Raw genomic sequence first — 26,202 nt, 5'->3', positions numbered from 1 at the left:
TATGTATTATTTGTTTGTTGTGCCTATAAAGTGAACAGTGCTCAAGGAGTATACAGAATTGACTTTGCCCCAAAAGAGGTTTTGCCCTGCAACCAAATTAAATGAAAATTAATTGGAATATATTTGTTTTGCTATTTAAATAACTTCTTCAAGCATGTTTATATCTGTCTTTCATATAGTTCAGTAAATAAAGACCAAATATCCAGCTATTAAACAACATAATTTTGTGTGAGTATCACAGAAGTACATGTCTATTGCTTAAATGTATTGGATGAAACAAAGTTCAATATATACATACATATTTCAAGCTCTAACATTTTTATTTTTATTTTTTATTTATCATTCACATGATTTTTTATGATTTTGTGGTTAATACTTAAATATTTGCTTTTAGCTCCTGGTAAAATTCTACAGGGCAGAATATTCCTTTGCCATTTTGGCAGATATGAAGTTTTCCTATTTGATTATTTGGAGCTTTACTAGTTCCCTACATTCTTTCCACTCCCTAACCCTGCTCATTTAGCCATCTGGTACGACTTGCTTTAGGGAATGGCTACAGAAGAAAAACAGAAACTTAAAGAGTCCTTACCCTTTGAGGATCCTTTTAAAGTTTTAAAATCTAAGCCCTAAAAATAACTTTTATGCCAAAAGTAAAATATTTTGGAAGGATACATGATTTATCAAACTCTTTACTCTTAAAGTAAATATACCTCAGTTTGAAGCGAGAAGGAGAAAATCAGAGAGCAAACTCAGTAAAACTGAGAAAACCCTTAGTTGACTGAAATTTTACTTGGACTATCCAGAGAAATGGAGGCTTAAAATTATAACTAAGTTTAATTACAGGAAATCACCTAGCCTTTCCACCTGAGTGTGTAGACCAAGATTGGTACCTGTCAAAACCATGAAAGATGAATTATTGTTGCACATATTTATAAAATATTTATTTATTTGAAAGGCAGAGTTACAGAGAGGGAGAGACAGAGAGAGAGGGAAATTTTCCATCTGCTGGTTCACTTCCCAGATCTGTATGTATGTTTTCACAGATTGGACCAGCTGCACCAGTTTGAACAGTGTAGATTAACCCAAGTAGGTAAAACCTAGTTAGCTAGCAATATGTGGATTAGGCTGCTAATGAATTTAATGTTCAAAAGTATTGCTGTGACATTACCCTTGGTGCTACTTTTTTCAACATTATTTTGTGTTCTCTTTTTTTAGGTTGAACAATGCATTGAATATTGCCACAAAAATATGAATGCTATAGTAGCTACCCCATGCAACATGAACTGTATTAATGCAAATCTTCTTACACGTATAGCAGATCTGTTCACACACAATGAAGTTGATGATTTAAAGGACAAAAAAGATAAGTTTAGGAGGTAACTTTTAAAATTTAATTTTGAACCTACTGTTACTGTTTTAAGAAATTTATTCCTATTTTATTTTAGTGAAATTCTGTTTTTAGAATATATTTAGAAATGTATTTCTATTTTATTTTCAGTAAAGTGCAATTTACAGAGCCAACAGCTCAAGATAAAAATTATTTTGTATAGTGACTATATGAGCAGATGACAGTAATAAATTACATTAGAACTTACTTAGAAGGGCCAGTGCTGTGGTATAGCAGGTAAAGCAGCTGCCTGCAGTGCCAGCATCCCATATGGGTGCTGGTTCGAGTCCCAGCCACTCCACTTGCGATCCAACTCTCCACTATGGCCAGGGAAAATAGTGGAAGATGGCCCAAGTGCTTAGGCCCCTGTACCCACATGAAAGACCCAAAAGAAGCCCCTGGCTCCTGGCTTCGGATCAGATTGGCTTCAGCCATTGTGGCCATTTAGGGAGTGAGCCAGCAGTTAGAAGACCATGCTTTCTGTCTCTCCCTCTCTCTGTCTGTAACTCTACTTCTCAAATGAATAAATCCTTAAAAAATAAAAAGAAATAAATTTAAACATGGATGAGGTTTGAAACCATGGAACTGGATGGGATTTCCTAGGGGAGTCGATAGTTAGTGTTTGCCATGTCCTGTTCAAGAAATCTTTGTCTACCTTAAAATAGTGAAGATATTTTCCTGGCTTTTTAAAAAATTATTATTCATCTTTAGTGAATGTTTGTGTGGTATGAGGTAAGGGTCAACATTCATTTTTTTCCCCCAAATAGATATGTGCTTAGCACAGCACCATATGAGTATGGTCAGAAGACCATCCTTTCCCTAAAATCAGGTGACTACATGTGAGGTCCATTTCTACATTCCCCATTTTGTTGTTGATTTCTCTGTTCTATCAGTAATATAATAGTTTTATATAATCTAATTGTTGTAGCTTTGCCTTTCTTCAAGACTGCTGTCCTGGCCATTATATGTCTTTTGCATTTCGTATAAATTTAAAATTTTTTAAAAATTTCATTTCTTTGCAAGGCAGAAAATTTTATTTCTTTGCAAGAGCTCCCATTTGTTGATTCATTTCTAAAATGCCTACAGCAGCCAGGGCTGGTCCAGGGCCAAATTTGGGTACTAGGAACTCAGTCTATATCTCCCACCTAGGTGGCAGAAACCTAACTACTTGAACCATTGCTGCTTCCTCGCTGGGTCCATATTAGCAGGAAGCTGGAACTGAAGCCAGGCACTCTTGTGTGGGACATGGGATATCTTAATCACTAGGCTAAACACCTACCCCTCTATGTAAATTTTACAATCAACTTGCCCATTCTCTTTCCCAGACACAAACCTACTGGAATTTGAGTTAAACATTGAATGTGTAGATTAATATAGGAAGATTTAACTTGTTCCTAAAATGTATGTCCCTCTGCTTACTGCTTTCCTAGGCCATAGCAGAGAGCTGGATTGGAAGTGGAGCAGCCGGGTCTTGAACTGGCGTCCATATGGGATGCCCACAATGTAGGTGGTGGCTTTACCCACTATGCTGCAGCGCCGGCCCCTCTTTAATGTTTTCTAAAGATTTATGTATTTATATAAAAGGTAGAGTTACAGAGAGAGGGATGGAGAGAGATTGATTCCATACACTGGTTCACTCCTGAAATGGCTGCAACCATTAGGGCCTCAGTTGAAACCGCCTGGAACTCTATCCGGGTCACCCATATGGGAGGTGGGGACCCAGGCACTCAGCCTTCTGCTGCTGCTTGTCCAGGTGCATTAGCAGAGAGCTGGATTAGAAGTGGAACAGCTGGAGCTGGAACCAGCACTCTTCTGGGATGCTGACATCACAAGTGGCAGCTTAAACTGCTGCACCACAGCTGCCTGCTCCTAGTCTTTAAATTTTTAAAAAAGATTTATTTATTTATTTGAAAGAGTACAGAGAAAGAGAGAGATCCTCCATCCACTGGCTCATTCCCCCAAATGGCCACAATGACTTGCACTGGCCCAGGCTGAAGCCAGGAGCTTCCAGGTATCTGAAGTGGGTGAGGGGCCCAAGCACTTGGGCCATCTTCCACTGCTTCCCAGGTGTATTAGCAGGAAGCTGGATCAGAAGTGGAGCAGCCAGGACTTGAACTGGGATGCCATTTCACAGGTGGTGGCTTCACCTGCTCGCTATACACAATGCCAGTCCCAAATTTTTTTCAGCAATATTTTAGAGTTTTTGGTGCAAAAGCTTTTATCTTTTTTTAAAAAATAAAATTTATTCCTAGGCATTTAATTTTTAAGGTTCTAGTGCTAGTCTCACTTCATTTTCTAATTGTTAGCAAGAGAGTATTGATAAAGGTTACCCAATATTTAGAGGTTCAATAGAGAAACAGCTTTTGAGGGACCTGAAGAGGAAGAGGAGCTGAAAGTAGAAGGGACAGAAAAGGATGGAGTATTTCCAGGGAGGGAAAGCAATTAGGTGACCAAGTGTGTGGAACACTGGGGATGGAGATATAGCCAGTTGGCATTTAGTAAACATTTTTCCAGATATTTAGTCTGCTGAAAATTTTAGCAGTCACTACTGGGGATAGGTGGGGAGGGTTTTTTTTTTTTTTTTAAGGAGGTACTGTGAAACTAATGTAGTACAATAGGTTAAGCTGTTGCTTGTGAGGCTGGCATCCCATCTGAACACTGATTCGAGTCCTGGCTGCTCCACTTCCAATCCAGCTCCCTGCTGTTGTGCCTCGGAAAGCAGCAGAAGATGGCCCAAGTGCTTGGGCCCCAGTACCCCGTGGGAGACCCTGATGAAATTCCAGGCTCCCATATTTGGCCTGGCTCAGTCCTGACCATCAAGGTCATTTAGGGGATGAATCAACTGCTGGATGATCTTTCTCTGTCTCTCCCTCTCTCTCTCTCTGTAACTCTGCCTTTCAAATAAATAAATCTTTCCCAAAAAATGGGGAAGTACTAGATTATATTTATATGCTAATCAGGATGATCCATTAGAGAAAGACATTGGTAATGCAGGGGATTATCTAAGAATTTAGTCCTTAATGGGAATGAGATAGAAAGGAATTATTCAAGAGCTAACCACTTGAAAATGAGAATAGAACCATAAACCCAGACTTGGCCTTTAATAGCAGCAAACATCTAGGAAAAATGAAGGTAGTCAGGATGTACATTTGGAATTAATAATATATGTATAAGACTTCAAGTTCAGTTATATGAATAGTATACATAATAATATAGTTAATACTTTTTGACTGCTTAACCCTGTGCCCTATGCCTGGCACCCTGTAGAACCATATAATTTACCCCTCATAGACATTTAAGAGTTTGGAATCATTAGTCATATTTTGTAAAGGAGAAAACAGGTTCGGGGCTGACGCTGTGGCGCAGCAAGTTAACGCCCTGGCCTGAAGCGCCAGCATCCCATGTGGGCACCGGTTTGAGACCCAGCTGCTCCTCTTCTGATCCAGCTTTCTGCTGTGGCCTAAGATAGCAGTAGAAGATGGCCTAAGTCCTTGAGCCCCTGCACCCACGTGGGAGACCCAGAAGAAACTCCTGGCTCCTGGCTTCGGCTCGGCACAGCTCCAGGCGTTGCAGCCATCTAGGGAGTGAACCAGCGGATGGAAGACCTCTCCCTCTCTCCCTCTACCTCTCTCTGTAACTCTTTCAAATAAATAAAATAAATCTTTAAAAAAAGAAAGAAAACAGGTTCAGAGATGATAAAAAAGATGTTAAAGATCACATACCTAGTTATTGGTAGTCCCAGATTGTTAAATTCTCGAAATCTTTAATTTTGAATATTGTGGTTTAAGAACTGAGGGAAAGGTAGATATTTATCAATAATATTTCTGTTAGAAATAGATCAGGAAGCTCTCACTAGTAAGTTTGTTTTCTTAAAATATCAAAAATGTATTATAAGCCCCAAGAGTTCGTCTCTTTAAGGATTAGTTCATTTTACTGTATACAGGTACAAATAGGTCAGTGTTTATTTTCATCACTGTAAAGTAAGTTTAATAAAGTACATACAGAGGATTAATTTGTTTTTTATTTGTTGGTAATAGTAAACTTTTTTGTAAGAAGATTGAAAGATTATTTGACACTGAGTACTTGAATCCAGATTCGCGGAGTAATGCAGCAACTTTATATAGGTACAGTAATGTAATTTTCCTCCAGCATGTTCTATAAAATAGCTAGATTTTTAAATTCAATGCATTCAAAATTTTCTTCTTGGATTTTTGTATCTTCTTTGTGTTATAGATGCTGTTTGTGTAAGAAACTTTTAACAAAAGAAACAGAAAGAAGAATTCCTTGCATTCCTGGAAAAATCAATGTGGATCGACATGGAAATATCATCTATATTCACATAAGGTGTAGTAAAGATTAAAATATTGCTTTTTAATGTGAATTTCTAGTGTATTTATAAAAGTGTCATTACTCTTCTAAGGAATAAGATAAAATCTTTTAGTAAGGTGCTACTTTTTTTTTTTTTTTTTTTGATTTAACAGATAGAGTTAGACAGTGAGAGAGAGAGAAAGGTCTTCCTTCCATTGGTTCACCCCCCAAAATGGTCGCTATGGCGGAGCTACGCCGATCCGAAGCCAGGAGCCAGGTGCTTCCTCCTGGTCTCCCATGCGGGTGCAGGGGCCCAAGCACTTGGGCCATCCTCCACTGCCAGCTGGACTGGAAGAGGAGCAACCAGGACTAGAACCCGAAACCTATATGGGATGCCGGCGCCGCAGGTGGAGAATTAACCAAGTGAGCCATGGCGCCGCCCTCGCAAAGTGCTACTTTTAAAACAAAGTGAGGGGTCGGCGCTGAGCCTTGGCTAATCCTCCGCCTGCGGCGCCGGTACCTTGGGTTCTAATCCCAGTCGGGGCACCAGATTCTGTCCCGGTGGCTCCTCTTCCAGTCCAGCTCTCTGCTGTGGCCCGGGAAGGCAGAGGAGGATGGCCCAATATTAGTCTTGAAAGATGTTGTGATCAGTACCATTAAAACTTTTTTTGTTCATTAACAGATTTTAGTTATCTACATAAATTTTTTAAAGGTTTATTTATTTGAAAGGCAGTTACATAGAGAGACAGAAACATCCATTGGTTCAGTTCACAAATGGTCTCAACAGCTAGAACTGGGCCAGGCTGAAACCAGGAGTCTGGAATTCCATCTAGATCTCCCACATGGCAGACAGAGGCCCAGGCAAGGAGGTGAACTAGAAGTGGAACAACTAGAACTTGAACTTGCACTCATGTGGGATGCTGGCGTTGCTGGCAACAATTTAACCTGCACAATACTAGCACCCCCTGCATAAATATATTGAATTCTACAAGAGAACCAAAATTACTTTCAGGAGAATTTTAGTGATTGAAGAAAATTGTTTTTGATACTAGATTTTTCCATTATGTAGTTTTTAAAAAGCTTTGTTTATTTGTTTGAAGGGCAGAGCATCTAAGAGAGGGAGAAGGAAATTTTTCTGTCTGCTGGTTCACACCCACATGGCTGCAACAGGCAGGCCTGGGCCAGGCTGAAGCTAGGAGCCAAGAACTGCCATGGGTAACAGGGGCCCAAGGACTTGGACCATCTTCTGCTACCTTCCTAGGCACCTTAGTAGGAAGCTAGATTAGAAGCTGAGTAGCTTGGACTCGACTGTCACTTTATGGGTAGCAAGCATCACAAGCAATGGCTTAACCCACTGTGCCTTGCCAGCCCCTCCATAATTTAATTTTTCCTTATACTTGGATACTATTAATATTCCATTCATATATAATATATATAATAATTCCCATATATGTTCAAAGCAAGTAAGTTGGCATAATGTCTCAGGAAAGCAGAAACCTGAATGATTAAGTGGACTAAAATATATCCAGTATATCTGTAGCAGTAGTATATTTCTATAAAACACCTGTAGTCAACTCTTTTTTTTTTTTTTTTTTTTTTTTTTTTTATTTTTTTTTGACAGGCAGAGTGGACAGTGAGAGAGAGACAGAGAGAAAGGTCTTCCTTTGCCGCTGGTTCACCCTCCAATGGCCGCCGCTGCAGCCGGCGCACCGCGCTGATCCTGGCAGGAGCCAGGAGCCAGGTGCTTTTCCTGGTCTCCCATGGGGTGCAGGGCCCAAGCACCTGGGCCATCCTCCACTGCACTCCCTGGCCATAGCAGAGAGCTGGCCTGGAAGAGGGGCAACCGGGACAGAATCCGGCGCCCCGACCGGGACTAGAACCCGGTGTGCCGGCGCCGCAAGGTGGAGGATTAGCCTATTGAGCCACGGCGCCGGCTTGTAGTCAACTCTTAATATACAGCCTTTACGAATTATGTTGTAGGAGCAGGCATCTGACAAATAGTAAAGATGCTGTGTGGGATCCCCACATTCCATTGGGTTCAAGTACTGGCTCTACTTTGGATTCCCGCCTCCTGTAAATGCACACTCTGGGAGGCAGTAGGTGATGATTCAAGTGTTTGGATTCCTGCCGCCCACATAGGAGACCCAGATTGAGTTCCAGGCTCCTGGCTTCAGTCCAGCCCATTCCTGGCTGTTGCAAGCATTTGGGGAATGAACCAGCTGATAGGAAATCTCTATCTCCTTCTCTCTCTTCTCTGTGTCTCTCTGCCTTTCAAATAAAATGAAAAATAAATAAAAAGCATATGTATATATGTATATACTTACATAGAAAGTAGTAAAATAAGTGAAAAATATAGTATATAAATCAAAACTGGAAACAAGCTCCCTAAAATGTTAATTTTGGTGTTACCTTTGAATGATAGTATTGTGTGATAGTTTTAAGTTTTTTTGCTTGTTCTTTTTTCTGTATTAGAAATATATAGCATTTTTGGCTGGCGCCATGGCTCAATAGGCTAATCCTCTGCCTTGCGACGCCGGCACACCAGGTTCTAGTCCCGGTCGGGGCGCCGGATTCTGTCCCAGTTGCCCCTCTTCCAGGCCAGCTCTCTGCTGTGGCCAGGGAGTGCAGTGGAGGATGGCCCAAGTGCTTGGGCCCTGCACCCCATGGGAGACCAGGAGAAGCACCTGGCTCCTGCCATCGGATCAGCGCGGTGCGCCGGGGGCGGCGGCCGTTGGAGGGTGAACCAATGGCAAAGGAGGACCTTTCTCTCTGTGTCTCTCTCACTGTCCACTCTGCCTGTCAAAAATAAATAAATAAATAAATAAAATTTAAAAAAAAGAAATATATAACATTTTTATTACAATATATAAGTGATATTTCATAAGTGAAACATTAAAAACAAATACAAGGAAATATTTAATTGCCCTTAGTGTTAATAGTACAGTCAACCTTAATATGTTGTGTTTTTTCTATCAGTACAATAATTACACAATCTTCACTAGTTACTGTAAGCACCTGTAATTTCATACTTTTTTGTCATGATTTTTTTGAAAACTACTTTCATTCTGACAACAATAAGCATGAATATTAGTATGTGAAAAAAGTAATGGATATTAACGTGAACATCTATTTTTGTTGTTTTTTTTCAAAGTATTTTCCTATAAGTCAGCAGTTGATGCAAACAGACAAAAATTTGTCTTTAAATAACTTTAGTTAAATGCGCCTAATTTATAATAAACATGATGACATTTTGTTACATGTTGAGCTAAGCATGATAGTAAAACTTAGAAAAGATTAAAACAGGGGTTTGAATAGAAATTGGAATTATTTTGATCATAGCAAATGTAGTTTTAAACCTTTATTTTTTTAACTTTATATTGTTATTTAAAATCTGGATTATCAAAGCCTGATTGTATAATATTATATCACTCAATTACTAGAAAGCATGATTTTCAAATAATGCAAAGAAGTAATATACTAATTAAATGCTTAGAATCACCAATAATTAATAATGACCTGTCTTATATACAGTTAGAATAAAGTTTCCATTTAATGGCGTATGTGTAAGTCCCAACTGATGGTCCAATCAAGCTATGTTTAATTAATAATCCTTTTACTAGCTTAGCAAAATAGTTTGGCATTCAGCTTTTCATACCTTGTTCATTTGTCCACATAGTAAACAAACCCCCAAGTAAATTTTATTTACCTTTCTGTGTGGTCCACACCACACATGTATTTGGGGAATGTTCTTGAGAAAAAGTCACAAAGTTTAGAACATTTCTTCATATTGTTTGCTTGTAAAATAATGTAACATTGAGACTCTTTTTCCCAGAGATAAGAGTTGGGATGTTCACGAGTATTTGAATAGTCTTTTTGAAGAATTAAAATCTTGGAGAGATGTATATTGGCGCTTGTGGGGAACAGTCAACTGGCTGACTTGTTCACGATGTTGTCAGGTAAGTTTTTTTTAATTCAGTATCCTTCCCTGCAAACATTAAGAGCAAGTCTCTCAGTATCTTCTGTTTAATGAATATGTTTGGATAATATCCAGCGTCTTTTTGAGAAACTAGTAGCAAAAGCAAGTGTCCTGTAAAATTTGCTTGCCTCGAGCTCCATTTATCTTGCCATGTTTCTTTTTTATGTTTCATTGCAGAAGTAGTCAATGCTTTGTCAAATTTTTAGAAAAGCAACAAGTCTTGGGGCATGTGCTATTGCACAGCTGTTTAAACTGCTGCCTATAGTGCTGGCATCCCTTATAGGTGCCAGTTCAAGTCCCACCTGCTTCGCTTCTGATCCAGCTGCTTGCTAATGCACCTCCCTTCTTCTCTCTCTCTGTAGCTCTACATTTCAAATAAATAAATAACTCTTAAAAAAAAAAAAGAAAGAAAAGCAACAAGTCTTAAATGACCAGATCCATTTTTTCAAAGGTTAAAAAGTAAAGAATCATTATTGCCTTTAATTTTTTCTAGCCAGACCTTATCTCCATTGCTCATAAAATTCTGTGGTAATTCAGAAGCACCTTTGCAGATAGGATGCTGTTGACTTGCACGCTTTTTGTTGTAACAATTGTAATCCCAAAAATATTTGTTAATTTTCTAAATAGGAAGTTTATATTAAAAAGCACAAGAAAGCTGTCTTTTTAAAAGAATACAGAATAAATCCTTTTATAAGAATGGATGTCTATTATGTCAAAATCATTCCAATCAATCTTATGTATAAATCCAAAATTTTCTACATATGATTTTTTTTTTTATTTTGACAAGCAGAGTTAGTGAGAGAGAGAGACAGGTCTTCCTTTTCCATTGGTTCACCCCCAAAATGGCCGCTAAAGCCGGCGCGCTGCGCTGATCAGAAGCCAGGAGCCAGGTGCTTCCGCCTGGTCTCCCATGCGGGTGCAGGGCCCAAGTACTTGAGCCATCCTCCACTGCCTTCCCGGGCCACAGCAGAGAGCTGGACTGGAAGAGGAGCAATCGGGACTAGAACCCTGCGATCATATGGGATGCTGGCACCGCTGGTGGAGGATTAACCAAGTGAGCCACGGCGCCGGCCCTACATATGATTTCTTAAGTCTTCCTCCCCCTGTGTAATCTTTCCTCTTCTTTTCCTCTTCCTCCTCCTGCTCCCCCTCTTCATCAAGAAAGATTTATTTATTTGTTCGAAAAGTAGAGTTAACACAAAGGGAGAGATAGAGGGATGTCTTCTATCCACCGGTTCACTCTCCAAATGACCATAACAGCAGGGATGGACCAAGCTGAAGCCAAGAACCTGAAACACCATCTGGGTTTCCCACACTTGTTCAGGGTCCCAAGGTCTTAGACCATTTTCCACTGCTTTCCCAGATGTTAGCACAGAGCTGGATTGGAAGTGGAGCAGCCAGGACTTGGACTGGCACTAAATGGGATGCCAGTGTTCGCAGCTGGCAGCTTAACCATGCCAGCCCCAGTAATTGTCTTCTTTCACTTGGGTAATTACTTACAGTAGAAAGAAGAAAGAATAGTTTATCAGAACTATCAGACTGACATTTCAAGCTACAAAGTCCCACCATAGGCTGTCTGCACTCCCTCAGATTTAAAAAATCAGGTTTAGGGAGGCCAATATTGTGGAGTCACAGGTAAAGCCACTACCTGTGATGCTGGCATCCCATATGGGCACCAGTTTGAATCCTAGCTGCTCTACTTCCGATCCTGCTAGTGCACTTGGGAAAGCAGCAGGTACTGCCATCCATGTGGGAGACCTGGAGGAAGCTCCTAGTCTTTCAAACAAGTAAATAAATCTTTGAAAAGAAAAGGCATGCTTATTGAAATTTAATTATATTATATACATTAAAATTGATCTTTTTTATAAGATTTGCTAAATGCATACCCTGATGTAACTACTACCATCTTCAAAGCATATAGCATTTCCATCACCCTAAAACGTTTCCTTGTACTCCTTTAATCAATTCTTCCTGCCATGCCAGTCTGGCAACAACTGATCTTTTCCTGTCTCATAGTCTTGATTTTTCCAGAATGTCGCATAGATTCAGTCATGCCGCAGTTACCCTCTTGAGTGTAGCATCTTTCATTTAGCAAAATTGATCTGAATTGATCCATGTTGTTGCATGTCTCAGTTCTTTTTTATTGCTAAGTAGTAGACTATTATATATTCTTTTTTATTGCTAAGTAGTAGACTATATCACTGCTTATTCATTCACCGGTTGAAGGCCTTTGCAATGTTTATTTGGGGCCATTATGAAGAGAACTTCTGTAAACAACTCCAGACAAGTTTTCCAGTGAACAGAGATTTTTTGTTTCTCTTGGATAATTATTTAGGAATAGGATGGCTGGGTTATATGGCAGATGTAATGTAAGTTTGCCATTCATCATGCCTAACGGTTTTCTTAAGTCACTGAACCATGCTGTATTGCTGCCAACAGTCTCTAACAGTTCTGGTTGTCCCATATCTCACTAGCACTTGATGTGGTCGGGCTGGTTTTTTTGCTGTTGTTAATATAATCGTCAATTTTGTTTTTGTACTTGAATTTTTTACCAACTTACATACAGTTCTGAAACTGGACTATTTTATAATTATGCTTTGATAGGTGTTTTCACTCAAAATTCAAAAGTCATGCTGCAGCTGGTGCCGTGGCTCAATAGGCTAATCCTCCGCCTGCGGCAAAGGAAGACTTTTCTCTCTGTCTCTTTCTCCCACTGTCCACTCTGCCTGTCAAAAAAAAAAAAAAAAAAAAAAAGTCATGCTGCAGTTTTCATTAATACTGATGATGAAGATTTACCTTACTGACTTTCTAAAATGTTTTTATTTTTCATTGACAAATAGTGATTGTATATATTTACAGAGTTATAATGTGGCATTTCAGCACACATACACAGTATGTAATGATCAGTCAGAATAATTGGTGTATTTGTTGCTTCAGGTATTTATTTCTTGTGTTGGGAATGTTCAAAATCCTCTGTACTTATTATTTTAAAATATTCAATTATTGTCAACATTAATATAATTAATATCATAATTATATTACTATGTAGCCTAATGTGATTAATATATATTTTTAAAAGATTTGTTTATTTCATTTGAAAGGCAGAGTTATAGAGAGAGGAGAGGGAGAGACAGAGAGAGATTTTCCATTTGCTGGTTCATTCCCCAAATGGCCACAACAGCTGGGCCAGACCAAAGCCAGGAGCCAGGAGCTTCATCCGGGTCTCCCACGTGGGTGCAGGGGCCCAAGCACTTGGACCATCATCTGCTGCCTTTCCAGGTTAATTAGCAGGGAGCTGGATTGGAAGTGGAACAACCGGGACTCAAACCAGCGCCCATAGGGGATGCTGGTGCTCCATGTGGAGGCTTTACCTGCTACACCACAGTACCAACCCAAATATAATTAATATTAATATTGTTGTCAACCATAGTTATCCTGTGCTATAGAACATTAGTTGTTACTCCTCCCTATCTAGCTTCTGCCCTGCACCCATTAACTGTCCTGTCTGTAATCAGTCCCCCATACCCTTACTAGACTCTGATAAATAACCACTATTCTATATCCTCTACTTCTGTGAGATCAGTTTTTTGCTCCCATATGTAAGTGAGAACATGCACTGTTTGTCTTTCTGTGCCTGACTTATTTCACTTAACATAATGTTGTCTGGCTTCATCTACATTATTGCAAATGACAGGATTTCCTACTCTTTTTAAGTTTGAATAATATTCTGATTGTGTGTGTATCATATATTCTTTATCCATTCACTCATTGATTGACACTTAGGTTGATTCCATATTCTGGCTAGTGTGAATAATACTGCAGTGAAATGTCAGGGAATAATCAACCTAAGCAAATTTTATTTCATTTTTATTGGAAAAATTTTTAAGTGATTAGCTAATTATAAAAGTGAATATATATCAAGATCAGCTTAATTCATCTGAATTTTTCTAAAAGTAGTTTTTGTTTCACTTTAAATATCTTTATTGAAGTATAATTACATGCCATAAATTCATATATTAAAGGTACACTGATTTTTTAATAAGTTTACAGAGGTGTGCAACAGTCATCACCATTCAATTTTAGTACATTTCCATCACTCCAAAAAGATTCTTGGTCATTCTTACTTCCACTTCATTCTCACCCCTAATCCATGGCAACCACTAATTTACTTTGAGTCTTAATGATTGCACATTTTCTGTACATTTCATCTAAATGAGACACACAGTACATGGTCTTCAGTAAAATAGTTGTTTTTTGTTTTTTTTTTTTTAAGATTTTGTTTATTTATTTGAGAGGGAGAGACAGAAAGGTCTTCCCTCTGTTGGTTCACCCCCAACTGCAACGCGGCTGCAACGGCCATAGCTGTGCCGATCCAAAGCTAGGAGCCAGGTGCCTCCTACTAGTCTTCCATGTGGGTGCAGGGGCCCAAGCACCTGGGGCACAGCAGAGAGCTGGATTGGAAGAGGGGCAGCCAGGACTAGAACTGCTGCCCATATGGGATGCCAGAGCCTCAGGCGGAGGATTGATCTACCGCGCCACAGCATCGGCCCCTGGTAAAATAGTTTTGAGATGTAATGATTTTGTTCTATGAATAAAAATTGATTTTGTATGTTTGCTTTCTTCAGGATTTCCTCTGTATTGAGTTCTCACACTGTCAGTACCATTCAGAAACAGTGGTTTACCCTACGGCTGCAAGTTCGCTGAGCACAGTGGGCACCGGAATTTATCCCTGCTGTAACCAAAAGGTTCTTCGGTTTGACCCTACTCAGCTTACAAAGGTGAAGTTTACAGGTTGCCTTTTTGTAACTATATCTTCACTAACGTTTTATTAAATCCTTTTCCCATTTTATTGTTTTTAAAGTATACATTTTATGTATCCACATAGAAAAGACTTCTAATAGTACATAAATAAGTATAGGGAAAAGTGGAAGTCCCTTGTTATACCTCTTCTCCATTCTCCATCTTGTCTTCAAAGTAAGCATGGTTAAATTCCTTCAGACCTTATTTTATACATTTTAGGAAAAAATTATTTCTAGGCTTTCGTGTTGGATAAGGGATCATATGACTCATATTATTCTGTAACTTTTCTTTCTTACACAACATCCTTAGGTTATCCTTCTGTGTCATTCTTTTTAACTAATGTGAACTATTCCAGCTGTGCATATATCATAAATGTAGTCATTCTGTTGATGAAAATTTAGGTTGTTTCCAGATTGATGAAATTATAGTGTTGCAGTAGTCATTATGGCACATATATCTTTTTTGAATTATTTTATTTGAAGGGCAGACAGAGACAGATATATAGAGATCTCCCATCTGCCGGTTAATTCCCTAAATGCGCACAACAGCTGAAGATGGGCCAGGCTAAAGCCAGGAGCTGGAAACTCAATCCAGATCTCCCAGGTGGGTGGCAGGGACTCCAATTCTTGAGCCATCACTTGGCTGCCTCATAGGATGTACATTAGCTGGAAGCTGGAATTGGGCACAGAAGAGCCAGGACTCCTAAATGGGAAGTGGCATCCCAAGCAGCTATTAAGTACTACACCAATTGCCCACCCTTTAAAATTTTTTCTTTTTTTTCTTTTTTTTTTTTTTTAGATTTTATTAATTTATTTGACAGGTAGAGTTATAGACAGTGAGAGAGAGAAAGAGACAGAGAAAAAGGTCTTCTTTCCGTTGGTTCACTCCCCACATGGCTGCAACGGCCGGAGCTACAGCAATCCGAAGCCAGGAGCCAGGTCTCCCATGTGGGTGCAGGGGTCCAAGCATTTGGGCCATCCTCCACTGCTTTCTCAGGCCACAGCAGAGAGCTGGACTGGAAGAGGAGCAACCGGGACTAGAACTGGCACCCATATGGGATGCCGGCGCCAAAGGCGAGGATTAACCTAGTGCACCACTGCGCTGGCCCCCACCCTTTAAAATTTTAAGCACAAAAGATGAGCCACACACTACAAGGAGGAGGATGGCATGTAACATTAGATAGTTTCTGCCTTCATGTAGATGACAGTTCAAGAAATAATCCAGGCCGGCGCCGCGGCTCACTAGGCTAATCCTCCGCCTAGCGGCACCGGCACACCGGGTTCTAGTCCCGATCGGGGCGCCGGATTCTGTCCCGGTTGCCCCTCTTCCAGGCCAGCCCTCTGCTGTGGCCCGGGAGTGCAGTGGAGGATGGCCCAGGTGCTTGGGTCCTGCACCCCATGGGAGACCAGGAAAAGCACCTGGCTCCTGGCTCCTGCCATCGGATCAGCGCGGTGCGCCGGCCACAGCGCGCCAGCCGCGGCGGCCATTGGAGGGTGAACCAACGGCAAAGGAAGACCTTTCTCTCTGTCTCTCTCTCTCACTGTCCACTCTGCCTGTCAAAAAAAAAAAAAAAAAAAAAAAAAAAAAAAAAAAAAAAAAAAAGAAATAATCCAAATACCACAAAGGGGAAAAAAATGCACACGAAGAAATATTTGAAGACATATACAAGGCCATAAATGTCAATTTTAGGCTGGTATGACCTGACTTGTAAAGTCAGAGAAAGCCTCAAGGGGCATTATAGAAAATCTGCATAGTTCAAGAAAAGGCTGGAGAGATAAGCAGATGTCAGGCTATGCAGGGACAGCACCTTGTAGCCCATGTTAAAATTTTTATCTCAGGCTCAAAATATTAGTTGCAGTGAAGAGAATGGCTTGTTGATGGGAGCCAGATATAAGAAGTTATCACAGTAGTCATAGATGATGGGAGCTTCGAGTAAAGTAGTAGAGGTGAAGAAAAGTAGATGAATTCAGTACTTAAAGGTCAAATGGAAATGACTTGAATGGAGGGAGCAATCAAGCTTGACTCACTTTCTTGCTGGTGCTGCTGGAGAGATGGACAAACTACAGGTGAGAATTGGGTTTGGAGAGAAGCTTGTGAGTTCTGTTTTGGTGACTGAGTTAAGGTGCTTTCTGAAATAACGAGGCAGAGACTGTAAAAAGTGCCTTGGCCAGAGATTTATAAGTCTTGCAAACAAGTGATAATTAAAGGTAGCAGGTACAGTTGAGCATACACACATACACAGACACACACAAATATAAATATGCAGGGCCTAAGTATGCAGCCTAGCAAAACTACATCTGGTGCCTGGATAAAGGTGCATGAACCTGTAAAGGAGAGTGAATGGTTGGAATCAACCAGAATAATGAGAGGAGAGCCATGGGTGTTGTCATGCAAGTAAAGAGAAAAATACTTAAAGAGGAAGTGTACCTGGTCTACAGTGCCGAATAGTGCTGAGAGATCAAACAGAATAGTGGGGAGGGCTGGCACTGTGGTATAGAAGGTTAAGTTCAGTGCCAGCATCCCATATAGGCACTGGTTCAAGTCTCAGCTGCTCCACTTTTTTTTTTTAAAGCAACATAGTTTTTCTTTCTTTTTCTTTTCTTTTTTTTTTTTTTTTAAGATGTATTATTTTATTTGAAAGTCAGAGTTACGCAGAGAAGGAGAGACAGAAAGAGAGAGGTCTTCCATCCGCTGGTTCACTTCCCAACTGGCTGCAATGGCCAGAGCTGTGCCGATCTGAACCCAGGAGCCAGAAGCTTCCTCTGGGTCTCCCACGTGGGTACAGGGGCCCAAGGACCTGGGCCATCTTCCACCGCCTTCCCAGGGCACACCAGAGAGTCGGATTGGAAGTGGAGCAGCATCCATATGGGATGCCTGCTATGCCACAGCACTGGCCCCAGCTACTCCACTTCTAATCCACCTCCCTGCTGATGCATGTGGGACAGCAGATGACCCAAATCCTTGGGCTCTTGCCACCCATGTGGGAGACCCAGGTGAAGCTCCAGGCTTCTGGTGTCAGCTTGGCCCAGCCCCAGCCATTGTAGCCACTTGGGGAGTGAACCAGCAGATGGAAAATCTCTTTTTTTCTCTCCCTCCTTTTCTCTCTTTGTGTCTCTGCTTTTCAAATAAATACATCTTCAAAAAAATAATGGGGAAAATTTTGTTCTTTGGCTTTAGTAACCTGGAATACACAAACACGAAGAGCTGTTTAAGTGGAGTGCTAGACCCAAAAGTCAGGTTAATTTGGGTTGAAAAGTGAGTGGGAAGTGAGCAAATGGACACAGGGCAAACGAAAACTCTGAGAAAATTTGAGAAAGGAAGATGATAGATAGTAATGAGATTATGGGTATCTGTTTATAATTATGTTTCTGCTTTGTTCTGATGGGGAGACCTTCATGTTAGTGGGAAGGAGCCAGTTGAAAGGCAAGGTTGATAGTATAAGTTTATGAGAAGCCAGGGTAGAGTGGGATCCTTAGTGTGTGTTGCAGCATGAGTTTAGATAAGAGGAAGAAAAACTCCTTCCTTAGAACAGGAGAGGAGAGGAGAATGGTTGCAGATCTTAGTAAAAACTGTTTTTGTTGTTTGAATGATAACAGTCCTCTGTAATGCCTTTTCTGTTCTCTGTGAAGTAGAAAGTAAAGCCATCTGCTAAGAATGAGGGGGAAAGGAGAGTTTCAAGATTGGGGAAAGTATCAAAGGCCTAAAATAGGCTTTTGGTAAATAGGAGAGTAAATTTCCCAGAGAAGGGTTATGAATTACCAGGCAGTTTGAGAGAACCCATCAGAGGTTGGTAATCATAAATTTATAGTGGAGTCCAATATGCATTTTTATGTCACTCTGTCCAGCAGCCTTTGGGGGTGTCTTTGAATGCAGACAAAGAAAATGGATAGTTGAGTTCATTCAGAGTTGAGGGTTAGCCACATGGAAATGATGAAAGATGGGGGCAAAGAATTTGGGATGTTGGCAAAAATGTTACTGAATGATGGATCATGGAAATTTCTTTAAAATATTTATTTGGAAGGCAGAGTTACAGATAGAGAGGAAGAGAGAGAGAGAGAGAGAGAGATCGATCCTCTCTCTGTTAGTTCACTCCTCAAATGCTGCAGTAACCAGGACTGAGCCAGGCTGAAGCCAGGAGCCAAGAACTATCTGGGTCTCCCACTTGGGTGGCAGGGATCCAAGTATTTGGACCATCTGCTGCTGCTTTTCCAGGTGCATTAGCAGGGATCTGAATTGGAAACAGAGCAGCCAAGTCTCAACTGGCACTCCTGTAGGTTTCCAGCATTGCAGCTGACCTAACCCACTGTACCACAACACTGACCCCTTGATCATGGAATTTAGGTGGACTAGGCTTTTTCATATCAATTAGCAATTGATATGTAATCAACAACTTTGATTAGTCAGGAATTTTATTGGTGAGGTAGTAGGTTATTCATGTAATGTTCATATTTAAAGTTTTGGTTACATGTTTTGCATATAAAGGTATTTAAGCTGAGCATGAGAATTTAAGCAAAATGAGATTCATTTTAATAAGCCTGATGTTAATTCATCTTTATTACTAATTTATCATTGCTGTATTTTTTCATAACATGATTTTTAGTTGTTGCATTTCTTTCAATCAAGTTGTTTCCATTTTGATTATCACATTTCCACATTGTTTTGAGCAAAATATAATCTTAAGTGTTGTAACATTTGGCTTGTTATTATCTCTTTATTACTTGTGTTAATTACATATACTCCATTTGTTGTGAAGCAATTCAGGAATAAATAGTAAACTGATAAGTCGTATATGACTTCATGGGTATAGACTGAGATGTTGTCTTGGGCTACCTGAAAATCTACATAGCTCATATGGTGATTTATATTTCCAGCAAAGGCAGGCTAAGTAATTCAGACTGATCCTCCCATCAGGTGCAACTTAGAAAAAAGACTGAAATATAAAGACCATGTTAAAAGCATAAAACAAATAAGATAATGAAATAGTGTTAAGATACAGTAGGATACAGGAAGAGTAGGTATTTAGCATTTCAGTTAACCTATGAGTTGGGACACCCACATCCCATGTTGGAATACCTAGATTTTAGCCCCAACTGCAATCCCCATTTTAGCTTCTAACTAATGCACACTGTGGGAGGTAGCAGGTAATGGCCCAAGTATCTAGACCCCCTGCTACCTACATAGGAGACTTGGATTGATTGTGTTCCTGGCTCTTAGGTTCTTGGCAGTTGAGGGTATTTGGAGAATGAGCCGATAAATGGGAGCTCTCGCCCTCTCTCCATGCCGCTGTCTTTGTTTCTTTTTCTTCCTTTCCCTTCCTCTCTTTCTCTCCTTTTCTTTTCTCTCCCTTTCTTTTCTTTTCTCTCCCTTTTTTTTCTTTTCTTTTCTCTCCCTTTCTTTTCTTTTCCTTTGACAGGCAGTTAGACAGTGAGAGAGAGAGAGACAGAGAGAAAGGTCTTCCTTCTGTTGGTTCCCTACCCCCCAAATGGCCACTACAGCCGGTGCACTGTGCTGATCTGAAGCCAGGAGCCAGGTGCTTCCTCCTGGTCTCCCATGCGGGTGCAGGGCCCAAGGACTTGGGCCATCCTCCACTGCCTTCCTGGGCCACAGCAGAGAGCTGGACTGGAAGAGGAGCAACCGGGACTAGAACCCAGCGCCCATATGGGATGCCGGCGCTGCAGGTGGAGGATTAACCAAGTGAACCACGGCGCCGGCCCATTTCTCTCCCTCTTTTCTTCTCTCTCTCCCTCAAGCTCAAATAAGCAAAGATCCAGGGGAGGATGGGAAACACAAAGAACTGAGCCAGTGTTCAGGGCCATTTTTGTTCTGGGGTTGGTTACCAATCTGAAAGGTAGCTTAGAGGATGGGTAAGCTTTTGGTGCCTTACCAGGATTTTTGGGTGTGGTTAGGGTCCAGAATCTGCCAAGAGTAGACTTTAATGAATAACATGCCCTCCCTTATACTTTGAGTAGGAATTCCAAATAAAAATGAATCAGAAGTGTGCCATCCCTTACCTCAAAAGCAGCCTGGTTTTAATTTATTTGAGTAATCTAGAAAATTTCAGATCTTGGGGGACCGGAGTTGTGACTCAGCAAGTTAAACAACTATTTGCAGTACCAGCATCCCATTTAAGAGTGCTGGTTTGAGTCCTGGCTGCTCTACTTCCAGTCCAGCTCCCTGCTAATGCACCTGAGAAAGCAGTGGAAGATGTACTGCCTCTCAAATACTTGGGCCCCTGCCACCGAGGTGACAGACCCTAATGGAGGTCCTGGCTCCTGACTTCAGCGTGGTCCAGTCCCAGCTATAGCAGCCATTTGGGGAGTGAGACAGTGGATGGAAGATCTCTGTCTCTCCCTCTATTCTCTGTCATTCTTCTTTTCAAATAAATAATTAAATTCTTTTTAAAAATTCAGGTCATGAATTTGGATTAAAGTAATCCTGGACTGCCACTATTTGCAGGTACCTGGCAGAAGCAGTAAATCCTCTTTGGAGAAATATAACATTATATTAAGCCTCAAATTATCTCTGCAAACAGTTTTTCTAACAAAATATTCAGCACACAAAAATAAGCTGGCATGGATGGAAACAGCTGAATTAGACAACAACAAAAAACTATAGCTATTTGAATTATTGACATAGATTATAAAATAGCTTAAACTGATAGAAGCTAAACTCTGAAATTTTTGGCAGGGAATTATAAACGATAAAAAATGACATAAAGAGTATCAATAAAAGTACTGTTAGAACTGAGGAATTCAGTGAGGAAGTTTAATCTTAGAGGCAAATTTAACAATGTAGATGTGGCTGAAGAATTAATGAACTGTAAATAGGACCAAAGGTAGGCATTTGACCTAGCAGTTAAGACGCCATTTGAGACACCCACATCTCACAGGACCTGGGTTCAGTTCCCAGCTTTGGCTTCAGATTCCAGCTTCCTGCCTATGTGGACCCTGGGAGACAGCAGGTGACAATAGCACAAGTAGTTGGGTCCCTGCCACCCACACTAAAGACAAGGATTAGTTTCCACGTTCCATGCTTTGTTGTGGACATGTGGGGGATAAACTAGTGTGTGGGAACTCCACCTGTCTCTTGTCTCTGCCTCTCAAATAATAAAAACAAAGTCAGAAGACACCATTCAAATTGAAGCACAAAGAAAGACTGATGAGAAAATGTGTGTTTGTGTGTGTATATATGTACATATAGATATAAAAACCAAGAAAGTACATGTCCAATTTTTGTCTTTTTTTTTTTTTTTTTTTTTTTTTTGACAGGCAGAGTGGACAGTGAGAGAGAGAGACAGAGAGAAAGGTCTTCCTTTGCCGTTGGTTCACCCTCCAATGGCCGCCGCGGCCGGCGCACCGCGCTGATCCGATGGCAGGAGCCAGGAGCCAGGTGCTTTTCCTGGTCTCCCATGGGGTGCAGGGCCCAAGCACCTGGGCCATCCTCCACTGCACTCCCTGGCCACAGCAGAGAGCTGGCCTGGAAGAGGGGCAACCAGGACAGAATCCGGCGCCCCGACCGGGACTAGAACCCGGTGTGCCGGCGCCGCTAGGCGGAGGATTAGCCTAGTGAGCCGCGGCACCGGCCCCAATTTTTGTCTTTAATGGTGTGTATATATATGTATATATGTATGTATACACAGACACACACACACACACATACATACATAACATGAAAATTACACTCCTGCCATTTTAAATGTATAGTTCAGCATTAAGTAAATTCACGTTGTTATATACCCAATCTCCAGCACTCTTTTCGTTCTACAATACTGAAACTCTACCTGTTCAGCAATTCCCTGTTCTCCCTTCCTCCAGCCCCTAACATCCACCCTTGTATTTTTTGTCTCTATATATCTGATTACTCTAGGTACCTCATATAGTGGAATTTGCAATACTTGCCTTTTTGTGTAGAAGGGTCTGACCTTTTCATTGAATCCCCAACAGAAAAGAAAGAGAATGAATCAAAGGACATTGTAGAAAGAATAGCTGAGACTACAGAATTATTGAAAGACATTAACTTTCATAGTTTCAAGTACTCCAGCAACTCTCAATATAAGAAATCTGTACCTACACATATCATAGTGAAAGTAGAGAAAACAAAAAAGAACATTTTATTTTATTTTTAGAAGGCTTTTTTTTAATGAATACAAATTTCATATGTATAACTTTTAGGAATATAGTGGTTCTTCCCCCCATTCCCGCCTTCCTACCCCCACTCCCATCCCACCTCCTACACCCTCTCCCATCCCATTTTTCATTAAGTTTTGTTTTTCATTTATTTACTTTATATGCAGAAGACCAATTCTATACTAAGTAAAGATTTCAACAGTTTGTACCAACACAGACACACAAAGTATAAATTACAGTTTGAAGACTAGTTTTACTGTTAATTCTCATAGTACGTCTCATTAAGGACAGTGATCCTACATGGGGAGTAAGTGCACAGTGACTCCTGTTGTTGATTTAACAATTAACACTATTATTTTTGACGTCAGTGACCCCCAAAGCTCTTGACATGAACTCCCAAGGCTATGGAAGCCTTTTGTGACCACAGACTCCATCACTATTTAGACAGGGCTATATGCAAAGTAGAAGCTCTCCCTTCAGAGAAAAATACATCCTTTTTTAATGGCCCCTTCTTTCCACTGGGGTCTCACAAAGATCCTTCATGTAGAACAGTTTTTGCCACTGTGTCTTGGCTTTCCATGCCTGAAATGCTCTCATGGGATTTTCAGCCAGATCCAAATGCCTTAGAGGCTGATTCTGAGGTCAGAGTGCTATTTAGGGTGTTTGTCATTCTATGTGTCTGCTGTGTGGACTACATCCCATGTTGGAACTTTCTCTCCTTTTTTAATTCTATCGTTATTACCAGACACTGGTCTTATTTATATGATCCATTTGACACTTAAGCCTATCTATATGATCAATTCCAGACTGAATATGATCACTTTATCACATAAGATGGGATTAGTACCACACAGCTTATTGGGATTTGGAGTCCCATGGCAAGTTTTTAGCTTCACTCTTAGGGTAAGTCCATGGGAGTGTGTTTCAAACTGTACAGCTCCTCCCTCTGTCATTCCCACTCTTACTTTTACATGGGATCTTTTTTTTTTTTTTTTTTTTTGACAGGCAGAGTGGACAGTGAGAGAGAGAGACAGAGAGAAAGGTCTTCCTTTTGCCGTTGGTTCACCCTCCAATGGCCGCTGCGGCCGGCGCACTGCGGCCAGCGCACCGCACTGATCCAATGGCAGGAGCCAGGAGCCAGGTGCTTTTCCTGGTCTCCCATGGGGTGCAGGGCCCAAGTACTTGGGCCATCCTCCACTGCATTCCCTGGCCACAGCAGAGAGCTGGCCTGGAAGAGGAGCAACCGGGACAGAATCCGGCGCCCCGACCGGGACTAGAACCCGGTGTGCCGGCGCCGCTAGGCGGAGGATTAGCCTAGTGAGCGGGATCTATTTTCAATTGCCTTAATTCTATGTTAACTAAATAGTTCAACAAATGGTATTAATTAGAAAAAGGAATAAATTTTTAAAAATGAAATAATGAACTGTAAAAAGAACAATTTAGGCCGGCGCCGCGGCTCACTAGGCTAATCCTCCACCTTGCGGCGCCGGCATATCGGGTTCTAGTCCCGGTCGGGGCGCCGGATTCTGTCCCGGTTGCCCCTCTTCCAGGCCAGCTCTCTGCTGTGGCCCGGGAGTGCAGTGGAGGATGGCCCAGGTGCTTGGGCCCTGCACCCCATGGGAGACCAGGATAAGTACCTGGCTCCTGCCATCGGATCAGCGCGGTGCGCTGGCTGCAGCGCACCAACCACAGCGGCCATTGGAGGGTGAACCAACGGCAAAGGAAGAAGACCTTTCTCTCTCTCTCTCTCTCTTTCCACTCTGCCTGTCCAAAAAAAAAAAAAAAAAAAGTTAAAAAAAAAATTTAAAAGCATTCAGAAGAAAGAATATAGAATCCCTTCAAACATCAATAATTAGAGCTCACATCTCAGCAGTAGCAGAAATCAGACTATAGTCTACAAGGTCTTCAGTATGCCAAAATCTCAACATCAATAACTTCTTTAAATATCCCTTAGGAATTAAAGCAAAATCATTATAAGTAAACAAATGGAGAAATCGAGGCCAACACTGTGCAAGCTATTGCTTGCACCTACTTCTGATCCAGCTCTCTGCTAATGGCATGGGAAAAGCAGCACAAGATGGCTCAAGTGTTTGGGTCCCTGCCATCCATGTGGGAGACCCAGAAGAAGCTCCTGGCTTTGACTTGGCCCAGCCCCAGCCATTTTGGCCATTTGGGGAATGAGCCAGAGGATGGAAGATCTCTGTCTTTCCCTCTCTCTGTAATTGCCTTTCAAATATGAATAAATGAATCTTTTTTAAAAACAGGGGAATACTCTCTGCTGTGGCCCAGGAGTGCAGTGGAGGATGGCCCAAGTCCTTGGGCCCTGCACCCGCATGGGAGACCAGGAGAAGCTCCTGGCTCCTGGCTTTGGATCAGCGCAGTGCGCCGGCCGCGGCAGCCATTGGAGCGTGAACCAACGGCAAAGGAAGACCTTTCTTTCTCTCTCTTTCTCTCTCTCTCTCACTCTCACTCTCCACTCTGCCTGTTGGAAAAAAAAAAAAAAAAACAGGGGAATGTGTAACCAGTAAACTGCTTAGAGGAAGTAGCAAAGAATGTTATTAAGATGTAGAGTTACATATCAATTATTTAATAATACAGAAAAATTTAAATAATTGATATGAATATATGCTTTATAACTTTTAAAAATACCTGTTTATTTGAAGGCAACAGAGGAAGAGGTAGAGGGGAGAGAGATCGTCCATCCTTTGGTTCATTCCCCAAATGCCTACAACAGCCAAGGCTGGGCCAGTCCAAAACCAAGAGCGAGGAACTCTATTCAAGTTGCCCATGTGGATATCCCACATGGATGGCAGAGACCCAAGTGTTAGAGCCATCATCTGCTGCCTTCCAGGCACATTAGCATGAATCTGTATTAGAAGCAGAGGAGCCAAGACTCAGACTGGCACTCCAGTATGGCATGTGGGCATCCCAAGCTACAGCTTAACTCACTGCACCAAAACGCCTATATAATTTTATAACCTTGATGTATAATTTTAAAACCTGTAACAATATAAGCAGGATGGTACAATGGAATTTAAAAGATCTTGCATTATCTCAGAAGGAGTGTTTTTTTTTTTAAGATTTTATTTAGTTATTTATTTATTTAAATGACAGAGTTACAGAAAGAGGTAAACAGAGAGAAGAGAGATGGCGAACTTCCAGCCTCTGGTTCATTCCCTAAATTGCTGCAACTGCCAAGGCTATGCCAGACTGAAGCCAGGAGCCTGGAACTCCATCTAGGTCTGCCATGAGGGTACCAGAGACCTAAGCCCTTGGGTCCCACTGCCACTGCTTTCCAGGTGCATTAGCAGGGAGCTGGATTGAAAGTGGAACAGCTGTGACTGTAACTAGTGCTCATATGGGATGCTGGTTTCACAGGTGGCTTAACCCATTCCACCACAATCAGAAGGGGAATATTAACTTAGACTTTGGTAAACCTGAAGGCTATGCATTGTAAGTTCTATAGTAACTACTTAAAAGAAGAATATATAAATTACTGTGTGGGGGGATGGGGTGGAAGTGGCGTTTTGGCACAGCAGTTTAAGCTACCACTTGTGACACTGGAATTCCTTATTGGAATGCAAGCCTCAAGTTCTAGATTGGAG

General features: G+C 41.2%; 1 protein-coding gene across 10 annotated transcripts in view; it reads left to right on the top strand.

Annotated features, from left to right (window-relative positions):
• SANBR (SANT and BTB domain regulator of CSR) overlaps window positions 1–26,202 on the top strand; it is a 73,479-nt gene that overhangs the window by 21,746 nt on the left and 25,531 nt on the right. For all 10 annotated transcript variants that reach the window (XM_008254366.5, XM_002709853.6, XM_070069084.2 and 7 more), the window contains 5 exons: window positions 1,216–1,376; window positions 5,425–5,511; window positions 5,621–5,731; window positions 9,528–9,651; window positions 14,297–14,449. In XM_008254366.5, the coding sequence (XP_008252588.3) occupies window positions 1,216–1,376; window positions 5,425–5,511; window positions 5,621–5,731; window positions 9,528–9,651; window positions 14,297–14,449 (636 nt within the window). The remainder of the gene's footprint in view (window positions 1–1,215; window positions 1,377–5,424; window positions 5,512–5,620; window positions 5,732–9,527; window positions 9,652–14,296; window positions 14,450–26,202) is intronic.

This window comes from Oryctolagus cuniculus, chromosome 2 (genome assembly GCF_051225735.1).
Source record: "Oryctolagus cuniculus isolate XC-2025 breed Fujian yellow rabbit chromosome 2, ASM5122573v1, whole genome shotgun sequence".
Taxonomy (NCBI): domain Eukaryota; kingdom Metazoa; phylum Chordata; class Mammalia; order Lagomorpha; family Leporidae; genus Oryctolagus; species Oryctolagus cuniculus.
The sequence above is the reverse complement of the archived record's forward strand: the minus strand, read 5'-3'. Positions and strand labels throughout refer to the sequence as shown.